Raw genomic sequence first — 17,471 nt, forward strand, 5'->3', positions numbered from 1 at the left:
ACAAATGCCATTCAGGTCACATCTGACTTGTGCACATGTTCTTTAGAAAAAGCATTTGATCATAAACTGAGAAAATGCAGCAGGTAACCAATACAAACATGCAAAGATTGTGAGGTATGTTAAACTGTAATGGACCCTGTGCACAAAGCTGGGATTGTCAAGTTCCCTGAACAAAAGCAAGTGCCAAGAGGACCAGCAAACAACAGACACCAAAGAAGTAAATCCCTTCCATATAATCGATGCACACCCCTAATCACCCTGGCAACGGTTATATTAAATTAATATAAACTATATATTAATATGATCTAATGCAATCTTATAGTAGTAATTCCATCATTATAATCAGGTAAAAACAAATAACAAACAAGCCAGGTGATGGCAATACAAAGCGAAATTCCCATTCGTTTCCCCATTGATCTGTGTTGTGGGACACAAGGGGCTTTGTTATTAGTGAAGGATACTGGGTAGGAGTCACGGCTACCGGCGCAGGAGCGCTCTGGGCTCCCGGTGGTAACGACACCGAGGTCAGCGCTGTGCGGAGTTGCGTTGGCGGTGCCGGTCCGGTTACGTGTCCACTAACAGCGACGGCGGCCGGTTTCGAGACCACTTTCGGTGGCAAACTCATCGCAGAAATTTAAACCAAAACAAACAATACGCAGCTGAAAACGATCGCACGTTCCAACAATATCTGGCCGTTTCTTCTCTCTACGAAGGCCGGAACGTGTGTATATCCTTATGCCATGGATTTCATTCAAATCTGGCTGTTAGTACCAAAAATGTCATTTTATGTTTGAAGTCGGGGGTTGTAGCTGCTCTATGCATGGGAACGGTAGGGGGTTTGTATCCCCCTCCAGCCACCCTGGATCTCCCCGGTTGAATTGTTCTTCTCCGCCTTCTCAGATTGCCGTCTCCGGGTTTGTTTGCTCCGCTTTGCGTAGTAACATCACAATAACGAGTCGCATTATAGGAATTTCTCATAAAGACGGGAGACTTCGCTCAACATGGCGTTGTTGCCGCTGCTTCCATCAGTCCGGCTGGACGGACGGCTCGGTAAACGTCGGGCGACTGGTTCGGAGATAATCGGGTTCACCTTACGTCACTTTGTGGTTATGGGAAGTCCGACACATTTCCAGGAATCGGTTCTTTCGAACAGTTAGTTTCAAAGATGCGGTTCATAAAACGAGTCAGTGGTGATTTAACGTCGTGACGTAATTGCGCCCTCACGTCGTCTCTTTGACAAAGTTTGTGAGAGCTTCAAATAATTTATTTGATCTTTTATACCCGTTTGTACTCCTTACTTATGATTGTTATATAATAATAATTAATGAAATTATTATATATGAACGGAAATGTATGTATGATGGTAATGTTTATGTAGAAAAAAGATGCTCCAAAATGTAGCTAATTAAAACTAGTAATTTAGAACCATAATATAAAATAAATACGCAACACTATTTATTTGAAAAACAAAATTTGATTTATTCAGTCCAGCTCGGTTTTTTTATGTGTGTTGATAAAACTGTAAAACAGTCAAGCCATAAAAATATTCCAAGTACATTTTATTTGTAAATTTCAGTTTATGAACCGGTGAGTTGTTGACTCGAGGAACACTTGGAACGATTCGGTTCGATTTGTGATCGAAACGTTCAGGCCGCTGTTCTGAACCGGTTCATTGACAAGATCCAAAAAGAACGATCTGTTAAAGTGACGTCATAAAGGCAGTCGCCACATGCCTGCACTGTTTCACACAACGAATGGCTTCTCCGTTACATTCCAAGACATCAATTATCAGCATGAAACGAATGAGTCATAATACGCAGTCAATTATTACTGAATATAAAACTGCAGTTTCATCTTTTTAAAAGGGGTCCAGCCCAAATTTTGGAGAACGACTACTTCAAATGCTACCTCTATCTTTGATAAAGTATTGTCGAATGGAATAGATACGCCTAAATATGTTGTGAAGTAGCATTTGTATACTGGGATCATATGGTAGGCGCCAAATAATAAGAATATTAGCTTGCTTTTTAGCGGCCGTCTCTGTTGCCATTAATAAATGTGAATGTGGCGACATCTGTCGGGGTTAAAATGCATAACATTCTATATAAAAAAAAGACTGTTACATTTCGTTAGCATCAGCTAATGCATTTGCCAACATGAACTAACATTGCGCAATATAAATATTAACCCCTGTGATTTGCTGAAAATCCTTTACCTAATTTAATGTTCCAGATCAAAAATGACCAGCCTTTTAAAAAAGCTTGTACATTTCTTATTATTGCTGTATCATCACCAAAGTTTGAAATCATATTTTTTGTCAACTTGTTTGCTTTCAAATAGCACAGGTTTTGTCATGCTTTTTGGAACTGATTTATTGCAAGCATCAGTGATCTGAGCCTATGAGTGAAATAAAAAATATTTTCCCTTCAAGTCTCATATTTGCATAGTTTTAAAGGCACTTTCTTGTATAGTGGTCTGAAGTGTGCATACTGCTCAAATATAATATCTTCATTTGATATTAAATGACACTGTGAAATGGATAATAAAATCGAATTATTTTTCAAACAAACATGCTGCGATGAAAGTCTTGTATAAAACTTAACCAAGTATCAAAATGTGAGCAAAGTTATTTAACAATGTAAAGAATTAAATAATTGGCAAACACTACAGACCAAAAAAAAAAAAAAATCCCACCAACAACATCATACAAAGAACATAAATATTATTTCCTAATAGAAAAATAAATGCATTTGCTAAAAAGGCACATATTCAAAGAAAATGTATTTACAAAAAGGACAAGTCCTTCTCTCATTACATTTAACCACTAACTTCCAGTGTTTTGAATGTAAGAATAAAACTCCATTATATAGACTTCCATGGATTTACTATTTACACCAATTCCTCAATAAGAGGCAAGTAATAGCTGGAAAATATGTAGTATACTATAAATCCACCAGTTTTTTGGCAGTCTAGATTAGGTGACCCGAGATGGATGTGTGGGATTTTTGAGCATTAACAGCTCCAGGATCAGTCCCCCATGTAAGTGTCTCTGTCACCACAGCTCACACTTTCGTTTGGGGTTCATGGGTGAGTCTGCCTTGCAGCCAAAGTGTGTAGAGAACTCATGGGAATTGGAGATGGTACCAATGACCCGGAAACGTGACGGACTGTGGGGGTCAGTAAGAACACCCTCGTGAGAGCTTTCAGGTGTCCGAACGGAGCACCACACCTAGCAAAAAAAGGAAACAAAAAGTTTTGTTAGTCTTTTAATAGAACACAAAAAGATTGCATTACATTTTCGGAAAATTGGCGACTGGTTTTTGTCAATGCAAATGTCATTGTCCCAATGCTTCGGGTGCTGTTGAGTATTACAGTTCTTTTTTTCTTTTTTTTTTTCTATTTTATCTTTCAGTTTAAATGTATTTTAGATTTTTTTTCAAAGTTATGTTAATTAATTAATATAATAAATATAATAAATTAATGATTTTTTTAGTCCTGTTATTACAGTCTGTATTTTTTTTATTTTTTGTTTTACAATGTATCAAAAATCGAATCAAATATCTTATGAATAATAAATTATTTTAGTTTATATATATATATATGTATATATATATATATATATATTTAACAGTCTGGTTATGTCGATCTAGTTGCATTTTCATGTTTAACAAACATCTGAAGTATTATAAAAACACAATGTATCAAAAACTAAATTGAAATATTTTATGGCTAAAATAGAATAATTGATATTGTTTTTAGATAATTTAGATAATAATAATTTTAGATAGTTTGAGTCATGAAAATGTATTTTATTTAAAATGTTTTAGTTAAAAAGTTTTTGATTATTTTTATTTAGTTTTCATATTAGTTTTCGTTAATAAAAGTGTGTTTTTTTTTTGTTTGTTTTTTGTCTACCAGGTGAAAATTGTGAGTTCAAGTAAGAATGTAGGCTAAGCAGCACACCTTTCTTCAACAATCCACATCCAAGAAAAAATGTTCAAATCATAGTGTGAGAAACAATAATATAAATTCTTGCCTTAGCAAACAGCTAAAAAACAAAGACAAAAGACAGACACCTTTAGTTTGCTAAGTTTGTGACCAGTAAAACAAATAAAAGTGACGTGACGTGTAGCCCATGCTCTGCATTTAACCCATCCAAGAGCACACACACAGCAGTGAGCAGTAAACAAACAGCGATTCCTGCTCCGCTGCCCGGGGAGTAGTTGTGGAAAACATATTGAGCAAATATTGACACAAACCTGAGCAAATCCCACAAAAAACAGCTGATGATTGGTCATTCCAAGGGCAGGCAGAGTGGCTTCCTCACCATTCTTCTCGATCCAGTTTATATAGGCCTGCAAAGCGAGAGTGAAAACATTAGTCCGCTAATAATTCTGCATGCTACACTGCATGCTGAGATCACAAATAAACAGAGCCCTGGCGTCAACGGTTATTTTCCTCCCCATCAGAGAGGCTAACAAAGGGTCTTCTCCAGCCATATGCTTTGCACATCTGCTTTGTAATCTATGCCTTCTCAACCAATGGAAAGAATCCGAGTTGCTGGAGGTAGAGCAGCTCATTCTGAGCCACCTGTTGCACTGCGAGGCTTTTCAGAGAGATGGGATCACAACAGCCCCAAAGCTATCAAAGCCGCCAACGAGGAAGAATATAGAGAGTGTAATGCCTTTCGTATCAGATTCTCAAATGTCATAAGCCATAACTGTTTTCATGTTATGGAAAGTAGCCATTGGCGTCAATCAAATCTTTTGATTGATTTAAATTCTAATTCCTGCAATGTCTTTGTTCCACAACAGGATCTTCACAAACCTTATAAGCTGCCCTCAGGCCTCCGTTGTCAGCAATATTTTCTCCCAAAGTGTGTTTCCCATTCAGAGCTTCTTTATTTATACTGTAGTTGCTGTACTGCTCCACCATACACTGGGTCTGGTGTTTAAAAGCCTCCACTGAAGAATTTTGCCACCACAGACGCAAATTCCCATCCTTATCATACTCTCTTCCTGTAAGACATTTTTAAAACATTACGTTTTGTATTACAACATTACATTTTTCTGTAATAAAACCTGATGCGTTTATTAACATATTCACATTATAACAATCATATAGGACAGTACAATTATTTACATTATACTGTACATCAGAAAAATACTATTAAATGAATATCAATACTAATTCATATTATGTTATATATTATTTTTTCCATTTATTTATTTGATCATTTATGTAATGTAATATAAATGAAATGTAATAACTAATTTAAACAACACATTTAAAGTATGAATAAAGGTCAATGAATTAAGTTGTTTTTCAACAGCATAAACACACACAGCCTATGATCTTTGACTTGGAAGTACATTTCCTAGAACATATTTACTGTTTATAACATACAAGAAATCAAAGGACGATTTATATTAATCAAATAGGACTGATAGACTGAGGTCATAAAAACAGATAGACAGAAAAACACGTGATTTGATATTTATTTTTTATTGAAATATTTGTAATAATATTAATTCAGTAATGTCTGAGATGTATTCCCCATTACCCTAGTAACCAGTCAGGTAAATAGTTATTCCTGTGTTTGTGTAACTCTCTAATGATGAAGCAGTGGAAGGGTGGCACACTTGAGTCTTTACAGCAGTTGACGAATCGTATATACTGGAGATCTAACAATCTGAAATAATATTTTAGAGAGAATCATTTTGTTACCTTGATCATCAAAGGCATGGGTGAGCTCATGCCCCATAACCACACCTATACCACCGAAATTCATTGCTCTAGAAAACAACCAAGACTCAATAAGACGAGGTAAGAGATATAACACTACTACAGGACTACAGGAAAGGGTTTGTTAGTGGGAGACTCTTACTTTGGCCAAGCATGGTTATAAAAGGGAGCCTGGAGAATGCCTGCTGGAAGTACCATCTCATTCTTTGTGGGGTTGTAGTAGGCATTAACTGTGGGTGGAGTCATACTCCATCTGTACACGGAAAGAAATGCAAAAATAAACTGACATCAAGGGAGTTTTCTGTTAACAATTAATACATTAAACCTTCATTTATTCACCCTCATGTTGTTCCAAACCTGTATGATGTTCTGTATGATACTTTGAAAAATTACTTTTTTTTCCCCACCTTCAATAAAAGTCAGTGGGGTCCAATGTTATTTTGTGTTCTTTTATATTCCACACAAAAAGGTTTGGAACAACAGGAGGGTGAGTAAATGACACTGTTGTTATTGTTAATTAAATCTAAAACTAAAATTATTAAAAATAATATTCGTAGCTGGAATATTAATTACTTATTTTACTTTCAAATTAATTACTTTCACTTAGACTTTAAAAACTTCAGAAAAAGGAGAAATGTCACCTTGGCAAATAACTGAAATAGATAAGTTTAAATTTAAGTGCTAAAATGACTAAAACTTACAATGAAATTAAAATTAAATAAGCTAACAAAAAAAATGTAACATTTTTTTTTAAATACTAAAATATAAAATTAAGAGCTAATTTAAAATATGAGAAGTTACTATAGTATGGTATAAATAATACTAAAATAACATTGGTAAATGTTAAAATAATTAAACATTTTTGGTGGACTATCCCTTTAAGAGACATGCATCATCTTGTGTGTGAGCTGGACAGATACTCACTGATCTCTGTTGGGGGCTTTTCTTAGCTGGGAAGCAGTGACTCGTGCAGAGAAGTTGTAATAGTTCATAACGTTTTGAAAGTAAAGATCTGAAACAACATCAAACTGATATACAGTTTGGAGGCCGAGATATTAGTCCAGACTCTCTACAACATTGAACCACATTATTTTCCATGAACAAAAACCAAACAGAAATCAATAAAATGTATACATACGTCATTAAACACCTGGTCCAGCTCTTTGGGTTTCATGATAAATTTTGGATAACCAACCATGTTGTATATTGCATCTGCCTAGACAAGAATAAGAAAATAAAAATGAGTGGCAGTTTACACTTTAACACCAGGTGGCATTAAAGTAAATCAACAAGGATAAAAACCTTTATGTAGTTTTGATGCTCAACAAGATATATATACAGTATTTAGCCAAATTTGTCCACCAGGCAAAGCACTGAAAATTATAAACCACCACCAATTCTAAATCTAAAGCTAATACAAATTGTGAAATGTATGACATTTTAGTTAGGTGTTGTTTTCCGCAAGATCCATCTCTGCAGGCAACTGCAGTGAAAAACATTGCGTGGGATTGTGCTGGTGGTTCTCACCTTTTCTTTAGCTGCATTTTTTGTCTTGGGATCCATCCAGCCGACAGTCTTCAGGCTGTCTTCAAAGGCCCTCTTGATCTCAGAGACCATATCTTCAACCTGATAAACACATCAGTTGAGAATATAACTTAAAAGCCTTGAAGGAAAAGACGGGGATGGTGTGCAAAACATCACAAGAGACTCACAAAAGCTTTGCTGTCTTCAGAAAAAGTAGCTTTGACAAAGAGCGCCCCGAGAGCAAAGCCCAGAGCGCTGTCCGTGTCGCTGACACAAAGTTTCCAGCGTGGTGTGCAGCTCTGAAAAACACAAAGGTGATATATTAACAACTAGCATCCTCATTTGCACCGAAGCCTTCTTAGTGTGATATTTCACAAACAATTTACAGGTACATCTAGGCATGAACGTCTACAGATACATACAGTCTTTTTTCCATGAGTACAGCATAGCACTTGAGGAAATGAGCACAAATAATTTGTTAAATACATAACAGATTTGCATCTAACAAGCTAAACAGAAGGTTTTTTTCTACTTTATCAGCAAAACAAGGCATTTCATTGTTCTCTTGAAGGTTCCTCGAGTATGACGCTCATAGACGGGCAGAAACAGGACATGTCATCCATTCCACTTCCCATCTCTTGTTTAGATACTGAGGATCTGGAGATAATGGCCAATAGCTCCTAATGCAAGACTATGAGGGTAAAATGGAGTTTTAGTTTGTTAAGGAAATTAGTCATTAAGTGAAAATGAAATAAGTCATACAGGTTTGGAATGACAAGAAGGTGAGTAAATGATGACAGCAGATGTGAAGGTTATCACTGAATAATGGCTTTATTTTGATATTTTGAAAGCGGAGTCAATGTTCTCCCTAAAATCTATATTTTTATTCCTCAGAAGAAAGTCACATAGGTTTGGAACAACATGAAGGGGAGTAATTAATGACAGGATTTTTCATTTTTGGGTGATCGATCACTTAATGCAATCATAAAAATTTTATGTGACCTTCTTTTACGTTCCTCTCTCCATCTCTTATCATAACCTATCACACATACACACATCGCCCAAGGCTCTTTCATTTTGTTATTTCAGTCTGACCCCTGTGGAAAGTAAGGCAACAGGATCTCCTCCTTATCATAATCTGAATAACCTGGCTCCCTGCAGAACAACACACTGCCTCTCCATACACACCAGCACTGAAACCAGCTACTCTAAGAGAGAGTCAAAGAGAGGGAGAAGAAGAAGAGAGAAGACGAGGGCAACAGATCACTTCCCTCTCATGCTGACCAAGCACACTGACTGTTTTAATATCTGGGTCATTTTGTTCTAATATAAAATGATTTCTGCACCAAATGTCCCTCACAAGAGGAGGAATGAGTGTTGAGGAGTAGTTCACCCAAAAAAATATTTATTCACATTTACTTAGCCCAAATGTTGCTAATCCTGTATTATTATTATTTTTTTTAGACACAATATCCAATATAATATATGCTCTGTTCCATGCATGAATTGTACGGGTGTATACAGTCCAGCTATTTACAGAGCTACACTTCCATTCAAAAGTTTGTGGTCTGTAAGTTTTTTTAAAAGTCTCTTAAGCTCACTAAGGCTATATTTATGTACAAAAAAATATAGATGTTTTATTCTCATTAAGGCCGCATTTATTTGATCAAAAATACAGTAATACAGTAGTGTATATTTCAAGACTTCTCAAACCACATGACACCTTTGGGATTTAAAAAAGATACATCAAAGTAAACTGAAATCAATTTATCTCATATTTTTAATATCTCAACGGCACTTGGATTCAAAGTCAGACCTGACGTAGGTGACAGATAACATTTTTTAATCGAACACAGCACTGAATATGGTTTTTGTGATCTGGCAGTGGAGAAAATGACCAGAGAATGATGGCTAAAACGTGTATCTATTTCTCCAATTTTATTTCACAAAGCTATTGTATGATTTCAAAAGACTTTGAATATAGTGCACAAGTCATATGGACCACTTTTATGGTGCTTTTATAAAAAATTCAAATGGTTAAGAATAAAAAAAAAAAATTTTTAGGAGTGAACTGAATTGAAATATACAAATCATAACAAAAACTCTCCTTTAAATCTCAACTAATGGAACATTTAATTATGTTTCATAGCTAGGGTAACAAAAAAATAGAAGCAAATGTCAAAAACATGACTGTTATTTCATATTTAGTGGATCATTCATGACTCTTTCAGTGGCAGCAGTGATTTGGACTTCCTTCCTCACCTTCTTGGTGCCGTACATGACTTCGAGGAAGCGCTGCTCTGCATCTTGGAACCTCTGGTCTAAGATGGACACCATTTTCAGCACCACTTTCATGATCATGTAGTTATTCAAGACACTGGTGGAGACACATTAGCTTTGATATCAGGTAACAGACTAAAAAGATCTGTTATAAATATGGCCCAAAAACCCACAAAATTCTGGCTAATGCTGACTTACCTCTTGTTGGTGTTGCTGATGAGCTCTGAAACCTTCTGTAGGTATTCTTTAGCATATACAACCACGGGTTCAGAGTCATTTAGGGCAACAGGGGTGAACACTGCAGAGAGGAAAGGCATCCAATCTACCGCAGGAGCCAATGTCTACAGCACAGACAAACACATGACTGAAATCCCAGCTCACATGCAACACCACAGTTAGAGTAAGGAAAGAATTCTTTATACTACATGCTCTGACATGTTCACTCTCATTTTAATAATCACAATAAATAAGTATATCTCTCATTGCAGGAGACATTTAAATTAGTGGTTCTCCACTGGTTTTGTTTAAAGACCCAGCTTTTCAACTGGACATTGAGTGGTGTCTGAAAAATTATCACCAAAAGTATCTTAAAAGTTTAGTATCATGAGCTTTACAGTCATATGAATATCATCAAAATGACATTCGCTACCACTCAAAAGTTGGAGGGCAGTAAGATTATATATATATATATATATATATATATATATATATATATATATATATATATATATATATATATATATATATATATATATATATGAAATTGGTCCTTTTATTCATTAAGGATGCATTAAATTGATAAAAAATGACAGTAAAGATTTTGTTAAAAAAAAATCTATTTCAAATACTGGAAAAAATCGGCACATTAGAATGATTTCTCAAAAATCATGCGACACTAAAACTGGAGTAACTTTTTTTTCAGTATCAAAAAATAAAATTACATAAAGACAAATTGCATTTACAAATATATTACAATGAAAAATTTGTGTTCCTTAAGCTCAAGTGGTAGAGCATTGTGTTAGCAAGCACAAGGTTGGGGGTTTGAATCCCAGGGGACACATGTTAGGAGAAAATTGTAAGCTTGAATGCAATGTAAGTTGCTTTGGATAAAAGCGTCTGCTAAATGCATAAATTTAATTTAATTTAATTTAATTTTTGAAAACAGTTACAATAATAACGTATATTACAATGAAATAAATATATTACAATGAAAACAGTCACAATTCTAATGTTTCTGCTGTATTTTTTCAAACAAATGCTGCCTTGGTGAACATAAGAGACTTCTATTAAAAAGATAGAAGTTGTCGTCTTATGAATGGTAGTTTAGGCTGAATGGAAAAACTGCAATTTTGCAAGATTCATGCTAGTTTTTCTGTACAAAACAATTTGTACCATTGCACCACTGTAATATTTTGCCATAAATTTTACTATTTGCATTTAGCATTTGCATCTACGGCTGTATCAGAAGAGACCTTTGACTATTTCTGGGGCCTGAACAAGCTGTAAAGAACCACCGATTCCAATCCAAAAGTAGTACAGTAACTGTACAGTACTCACAGCTAACTCTTTGGCTTGAATCTTATGATATATTTTCATCTCGTCACGGCGCTCATCCTGAGGGACTGTGATGTGTGCCAGGGCTGTTTCAAAGTCTATGATCTCCTGCATCATCTTCGGAGAGGTCTCCTCTGAGCCGCCCAAAAGGATTCCAAGCTCCACCAAGAAGTTCAAGTATGCTGTTAAATACTGAAGAAGGAGTAACAACACAAGCTTTAGACCAAAGCAGAACGTTTCCCAATTTCATGAACAACAAAATCTCTTTGTTTACCTTTTCATTGGCTGTCTTATTGAGATAGTATTCCCTAGAGGGAAGTCCCAATCCTGACTGATCCACCTGTGGGAAAAAAGGAATCAGAGCATCAACTGCATTTCCATTATCACTCAACAAGCTAAGCTACAGGGACATGCATCATGATATAAAGCCTGTTATAATATATTTCTGACAGCCATCAAAAAACAAAATATGATATCTAGAACAGTTCAGAGTTTCCCCAAGACATTTAAGAATTCATGTTATGGTCATTTAAAAAAGTAATAATAACCATATGTGTTCCCACCTGGATAATGTTGCTGTTGGAGTTTTTTGAGTCTGTGCTGACGAAAACAGTGAAAAAGGGGGAGGTTCGGAAGCTGGCTGACACAATCCGTAAAACCTCCTGGAAGTTATCTTTATCCCACGGGCCTTTCAAGCCCCAACCTCCTGCCTGGAACAAAACATCATTAATAATTATATACCGGAATAAAAGTAAAAGCAGGTTTTTATTAGGGCCGATATATTTACAACAGATCTTTTGAGTTTCATATTGAGGTTTGTGCATCTGAGGTCACCTGATTGAGAAGATCCTGAAGTGGTTTTGCCCCAAGCTCTTCAATTTTGCTCTCGTTCATACAAGCCTGGTAATACCACTGGGCTTTTTGTTCCGCTTTGCTCAGGCTTTTTATGCTGGTATTCTCTGAATTTAACAAATGAAGAAAAGTTTTATGACAAGAACCACAAAGCAAAGTGAAAGGAAGCCTGTGAGTTGGTAAGAACCTTTCAAGATGGAATATTACTGCTTTATTTGTACAGTGGGGTCATAAATCTGAGACCCCATGGAAAATACAGGATTTCAATTCTAATTAAGAAAAATAAGAGGAACAGATGATATCGAAAAAATACAAGTCATTTCAGAGACAGAGGAAGTTATTTACTGAAAGATTAGATTATAAAATATATGAAATAATAAATAAAATTTAATCTAAAATAAATCATTAATTAAATTAAAACAATCGTGGATGTTGTGGACATAATTACTATTTTTAAAATAAAAATAGTTATTAGTTAATAGTTATTTTACATTATTTAATAATGAATAGCTATTTAATTTTTTTTCTTAATGATTTATATTTATATACTGTATATGTATATATATATACTGTGTATATATATATATATATATATATATATATATATATATTAGTGCTGTCTAATGATTAATGATTAATCACAGTTAATTGCATCCAAATTAAACGTTTTGGTTTATATAATATATGTGTGTTCTGTGTATATTTATTATGTATATATAAATACACATACATACATTATATATTTAGAAAATGTTTACGTCTATATTTATATTAATAATTTATATTATAAATAAATATATTTAATATATAAACCTATTTTTCAGAAATATCCACATGCATGCACACATATATACTGTACACAGCACACATTATTATGTAAACAAAAACTTTTATTATAGATGCGATTAATCGTTTGACAACACACACACACACACACACACATATATATATATATATATATATATATATATATATATATATAAATATAATTTAACATAATAATAATAGAAATAGTACTAAAGTAATATAACAAAATAACAAATAATGAAAACTTTTTAATATTAACAGTTAATACCATAAGTTATTGAATAAGAACATATTGAATAAGGTAAGTCTCTCATATCTCTCATACAAAGTTAAGCATACTAAAATAAACATTTTAAATATTTGTTTAAAACCCAACTTTTGTTAAGCCATACTTTGTGTTTCTTACCTAATAAGTTCTTCATGACGGCCATGTTGTGTTCCCACAAGTTGCTGAAAGAACCCCAGCGGGACTTGCCTTCAGGCAGTGGGTTTTTCTTCATCCAACCCCCGCATGCAAAGTTATAGAAATCCTGGCAGGGGTCCACTGACCGATCGAGAGCCCCCAAGACTGTACTTGCAACACTAACACAAGGCTCTGACAGGCACATTCCCGGATGAGCTGTTAAAACCAATATATGTATATAAATATACTGCTGCATCCATTATAATATGCCTTAATATCACGAATAGCTGCCAAAACAAATAAGCAAGACTTCCCGATGTCTCTTTTACTCAGAATATTTTACACTATGGTAATCATAAATGGGATTTTGGTGAGCTACACTTTCAGTGCTGTACCTCATACTGCAGTCAAACTGCACATCATGAAAATGCTCTGAACATCTCTTTAAGGAGGATCCCAGGACATGAAGCCATCTGGAGCGATTCACTAATAAATGGTTGATGCCAACATTTCAATTATGAGAAAAGGACTGTATTTATTCAGTCTCCTGATCAAATAAGGAGGCCACAAAGACAATCTCTAGAGTGACCTGTGGAGCCTACAATGATTAAACCTAAAATATTGCGTTTTCCCTTCATTTAATACTAACACTAACCATTAAAAGTCATTAAATATACTCATTAGCATAACTGGGTGATATGCAGGCTGATATGGAAAATATTTGTGTCTGTATAGCAACATTAGCCATTTGCAGCCACCAATATAATACTTTAATTTGTGAAAAGATGTTCTCAGACATGTTACGGAATCTTTATAGGCACGCACTTCTTTGTGTTTACTTTGGCCTCAAGGTTTTGAGGTTGGGCATTATTCCACTGAATGAGGTTGTGCAAGTATTAAGTTTAATATTGGAAATGATTGGGAGTTAAAGGGCACTGTTTTTATTCAGCTTGTGGATGCACAGAGAATGCAGCTACAATAGATTCACTGTAAGCTCTTTAAAAAAAAAATATTCCGCCCAAAAATGTATCCCTAGCTCCTTATCTGAAGAGATAATGCCAAGAAAACTAGAGGCAGTGTGAGACAAAGTTGTTGTTCTTTCATACAGTGATAAGTCATGGTTGGGCAAAAGAGTAAAATTAGTCTTAGCTTAAAAAAAAAAAACTCTTTATATACTGTTCCATCAACTCACATTCTTTATAGTGCAGACCCAAAGTCATGATGCATATGAACAGCGCCACGGACAGAGCGCACAAGACGACCACTAGCTTTCTCTCGACATGGGTTTTCTCTGCCCAGCACCGGAGACCCAGACCTTGCTGCAGCCCTACCTGATAATCAAAGTTATCAGAAAAAAAGGGTTATCACTGAAATAACTATCCTTGCAAATGAGCACTGATACATAGATGACGCAAATGACACTGAAACTCACTCTCCAAAGGACCGATCCTTGAGGGTGTGATGTTTATTGTGTGTTTCTTAATGAAAGTGATATCTGTGACATTTTGTATCACACTGTGCAGGTTTCATATAAAATTGCATGGGAAAATGACATATGATCGTGTCCAACAACAATATTAAACTTTGGTGTGACCAAACAGCATTGTCTTTCTGCTCCAGTTCAGAATACAGATCACATTCCCACCTCGAATGAAGACTGAAGAGATGACTCAAATAATAAAAAAAAGATTTTTACTGAATACTTTAAGCTTCACATTTCTGTTTTTACACTCTCCGGAACCCTCGCCTGTTTATTTCATTGTAATTGTGTTACTGTAAACTCAACTGTTTTCTGTGATAATCGATAACATATCACAAATTCCATCCACAGAAATCAACTGGTATTGAACCAGAAACATTCCTTTAAGGGTTATCTGCATTGGGTTAAGCATTAAATCCTTAGAAGAGAAACTAGCCCACAGCAACACAGTGATAAACTTCCTTTCTAGGAAAGGCCCTCTTCTATAAAACACTGCCAACTCTATTCTGCCAAACACATTGCTATTCAAACCACTGGATAAGAAACATTCGAAATTAGATACCTCTCATGCTACATTATCTGGCTGTCCACGTTATATTTACATACACATTCAAGTCTGGGGTCAGTTAGATTTTTATTTAATGCTATTAAAAAAAGAAAAAAGATGATAACAGCTCTCTTTTGCTTCTTTGAGACACGTAATACCTAAATGAAACATACCTGAAGTTCTGGTTCTTACTAGAAAAATAATTTAATTAAATTAAAATGAAAGAATGGACACCAATGTGAAGCAAGAAAAAAAACTGATATCAAAGAATAGAAGAAAGAAACTTTGAAAGAAACTAAAAATATGTCATGTGATGATGTCTAAATTAACTGGTTTTATTCAAATCATATTTATAATTTCATATGACTGAATCAACCAGACAACATTAGACTACAACAACAAAGTTTCATATCAGGAAGAAGTAGTTCCTTACAGTATTAACAGCAGTTAAAAAAAAAAAAGATCAAACTATAAACTACACAGTTAATGTCCAAATGTACGCACTAAACAATTCTTATTTTCTAATCACATGTTCATTAAGTAAACAATAAACAAATATTAAGCCTTAATGGGTCAAAGTGCAATTTAGAATTTCTAAATGTTTATGCACATTGCTCCACTTGTGCTTCATATCTCATTAGGATCTAACAAATTAAACAGGACTGTAAAGCAAAAATTTAGCTAGCATTTGTTTTGACTTTTACACACACACACACAAAAATGTATTAGAAGTAAACAAGAGTGTATTCACACAACACAACTGTTTTGAAAAAAGTTTCAAGAGAATGAGGAAAGAATTGTATAGAACAGTGCTAATACACTGCGGATGTTTGAAAGGAAAACCATGAGGAAGTAACTTAAGACAGTGTCCTTGTCTTCCACTGGAATCACTTAAGATTTGTTGGTTCGGAAGAGTTTGGTAAAAAAAAAAAAAAAAAGAAAAGATCGCTACCTCAGTCGATTGGCTTATATTTCAGTACACATACATCAAAAAACATAAATTATAAGAATAGTTAAAAGAAATAATAATAATTAACTCTCACCTGCATGGTAGAGGTGTGGTAGATCCCATCGGAGCCGGTGTCCAACAGCTCCTCTTCATCCAATGTGGCCCGTTTGTATGTTGACATCTGAAATGTTAAATGAAGTATAGATTCCCTCAGTGATTCCATAATTAAAGCAAATCTTCTGAAAGTGTTTCAGCAGTTTTTGGGATTCCTGTGAATGTTTATCCTCCTGTGTTCCATCAGAAGAAGACTGCGAAACTAGTTCTCCCTGAGGAATAGAGAAAACTCTCAGCTTAGCGTGTCAGTGCTGTGTGATCTGTGTTTGAATGGGGTTTCCTCTTCCACCCCACTTTCACCTCATCCCAAGCAAATTCCACCCCAACGTCAGCAACATCTAGAAAATAAGCTCCAAAGCATAGCCAGCTCGATCTTCATAAGAAGGAGATTTAAAATCTCTCATCTCAGCTTTTCTTTAGTTAGGAATCCTAAACAAGGGATTCATGGGAAACTCCTTCCAGTCTGCGACAACACTAGCGTCAGTAAAAAGGCAGGAACTTGTGAAAAACAGGAAGGAGTAAGGACCTGCTGAACATACGTGAGGGGAGAGTGAGGGTGTGTGAGTATATGCATGTAAGAGAATGTGTGCATTCCACAATAGGCTTTCATTTAGGACTGGGAGGGAACTGTTAGAGGTGAGTTTCTGCCCTCTCATTCCTACAAACAGGACATTACAGAAAAGTAGGCGGGACTTGTACAAGGCCATTCCCACTATGTTACAGTTACCTAGATTAGGATACAGTCAGTATTGCTGTTCAGTCTTAACTCTTAACATATAATAAATGCTTTTTTATAACTGCATATTTTGAAAGTGCTGTAAGTTTTTGACTCTACTAAAGCATAAAAATAATAATATGTTTGCAGATATTTAATAAACATGCTAAGTTAACATACTTATCTGAACTTATCTTTATATCTGAAAAACAATGCTACAGTCAGTTTCCTTTGAAAATGTGCGTTCAGGGCAAGAATGTCGGTCTCTGTTTTGGTTTGTGAAATCCGTCCACTGCCAGTTTACCCAATTGTATTTTGGCACCCCAGGTTGCCAGTTTGCGGAAAACTCAGCGTATATCATTTCATTCATCGTCAAGTGTTTTAGTTCCTGTCGTCAATCTGGCACTCTGCATGTGTGTCAAATCTGAGAAGGAAGGGGCCAGGTGAAAAAACCCTCTCTTCAATATTTTGAATTTAGACTGCAATACCCAGTTCAACCAC

The 17,471-nt window shown here is 35.1% G+C and overlaps 2 protein-coding genes across 3 annotated transcripts in view; both read right to left on the reverse strand.

Moving 5' to 3' along the window:
* The window catches only part of LOC132119545 (eukaryotic translation initiation factor 4 gamma 3-like), a 53,386-nt gene extending 52,199 nt beyond the window's left edge, over positions 1–1,187 (reverse strand). The window contains exon 1 of the mRNA XM_059529604.1: positions 462–1,187. Within this exon, the coding sequence (XP_059385587.1) occupies positions 462–625 (164 nt within the window). The 5' untranslated portion in view covers positions 626–1,187. The remainder of the gene's footprint in view (positions 1–461) is intronic.
* A 1,428-nt stretch (positions 1,188–2,615) lies between these two features.
* Positions 2,616–17,471, reverse strand: part of LOC132119546 (endothelin-converting enzyme 1-like) — a 29,408-nt gene continuing 14,552 nt past the window's right edge. For both annotated transcript variants that reach the window (XM_059529605.1, XM_059529606.1), the window contains exons 2-19: positions 16,236–16,322; positions 14,358–14,496; positions 13,169–13,381; positions 11,938–12,062; positions 11,667–11,813; positions 11,378–11,443; positions 11,107–11,295; positions 9,748–9,890; positions 9,532–9,646; positions 7,458–7,568; positions 7,273–7,371; positions 6,884–6,961; positions 6,670–6,773; positions 5,888–5,998; positions 5,728–5,795; positions 4,828–5,018; positions 4,260–4,355; positions 2,616–3,229 (exon numbers count right to left, since the gene is read on the reverse strand). In XM_059529605.1, the coding sequence (XP_059385588.1) occupies positions 3,053–3,229; positions 4,260–4,355; positions 4,828–5,018; positions 5,728–5,795; positions 5,888–5,998; positions 6,670–6,773; positions 6,884–6,961; positions 7,273–7,371; positions 7,458–7,568; positions 9,532–9,646; positions 9,748–9,890; positions 11,107–11,295; positions 11,378–11,443; positions 11,667–11,813; positions 11,938–12,062; positions 13,169–13,381; positions 14,358–14,496; positions 16,236–16,322 (2,259 nt within the window). In that variant the 3' untranslated portion in view covers positions 2,616–3,052. The remainder of the gene's footprint in view (positions 3,230–4,259; positions 4,356–4,827; positions 5,019–5,727; positions 5,796–5,887; positions 5,999–6,669; positions 6,774–6,883; positions 6,962–7,272; positions 7,372–7,457; positions 7,569–9,531; positions 9,647–9,747; positions 9,891–11,106; positions 11,296–11,377; positions 11,444–11,666; positions 11,814–11,937; positions 12,063–13,168; positions 13,382–14,357; positions 14,497–16,235; positions 16,323–17,471) is intronic.

Source organism: Carassius carassius, chromosome 38 (genome assembly GCF_963082965.1).
Source record: "Carassius carassius chromosome 38, fCarCar2.1, whole genome shotgun sequence".
In the NCBI taxonomy this organism is placed as follows: Eukaryota; Metazoa; Chordata; class Actinopteri; order Cypriniformes; family Cyprinidae; genus Carassius; species Carassius carassius.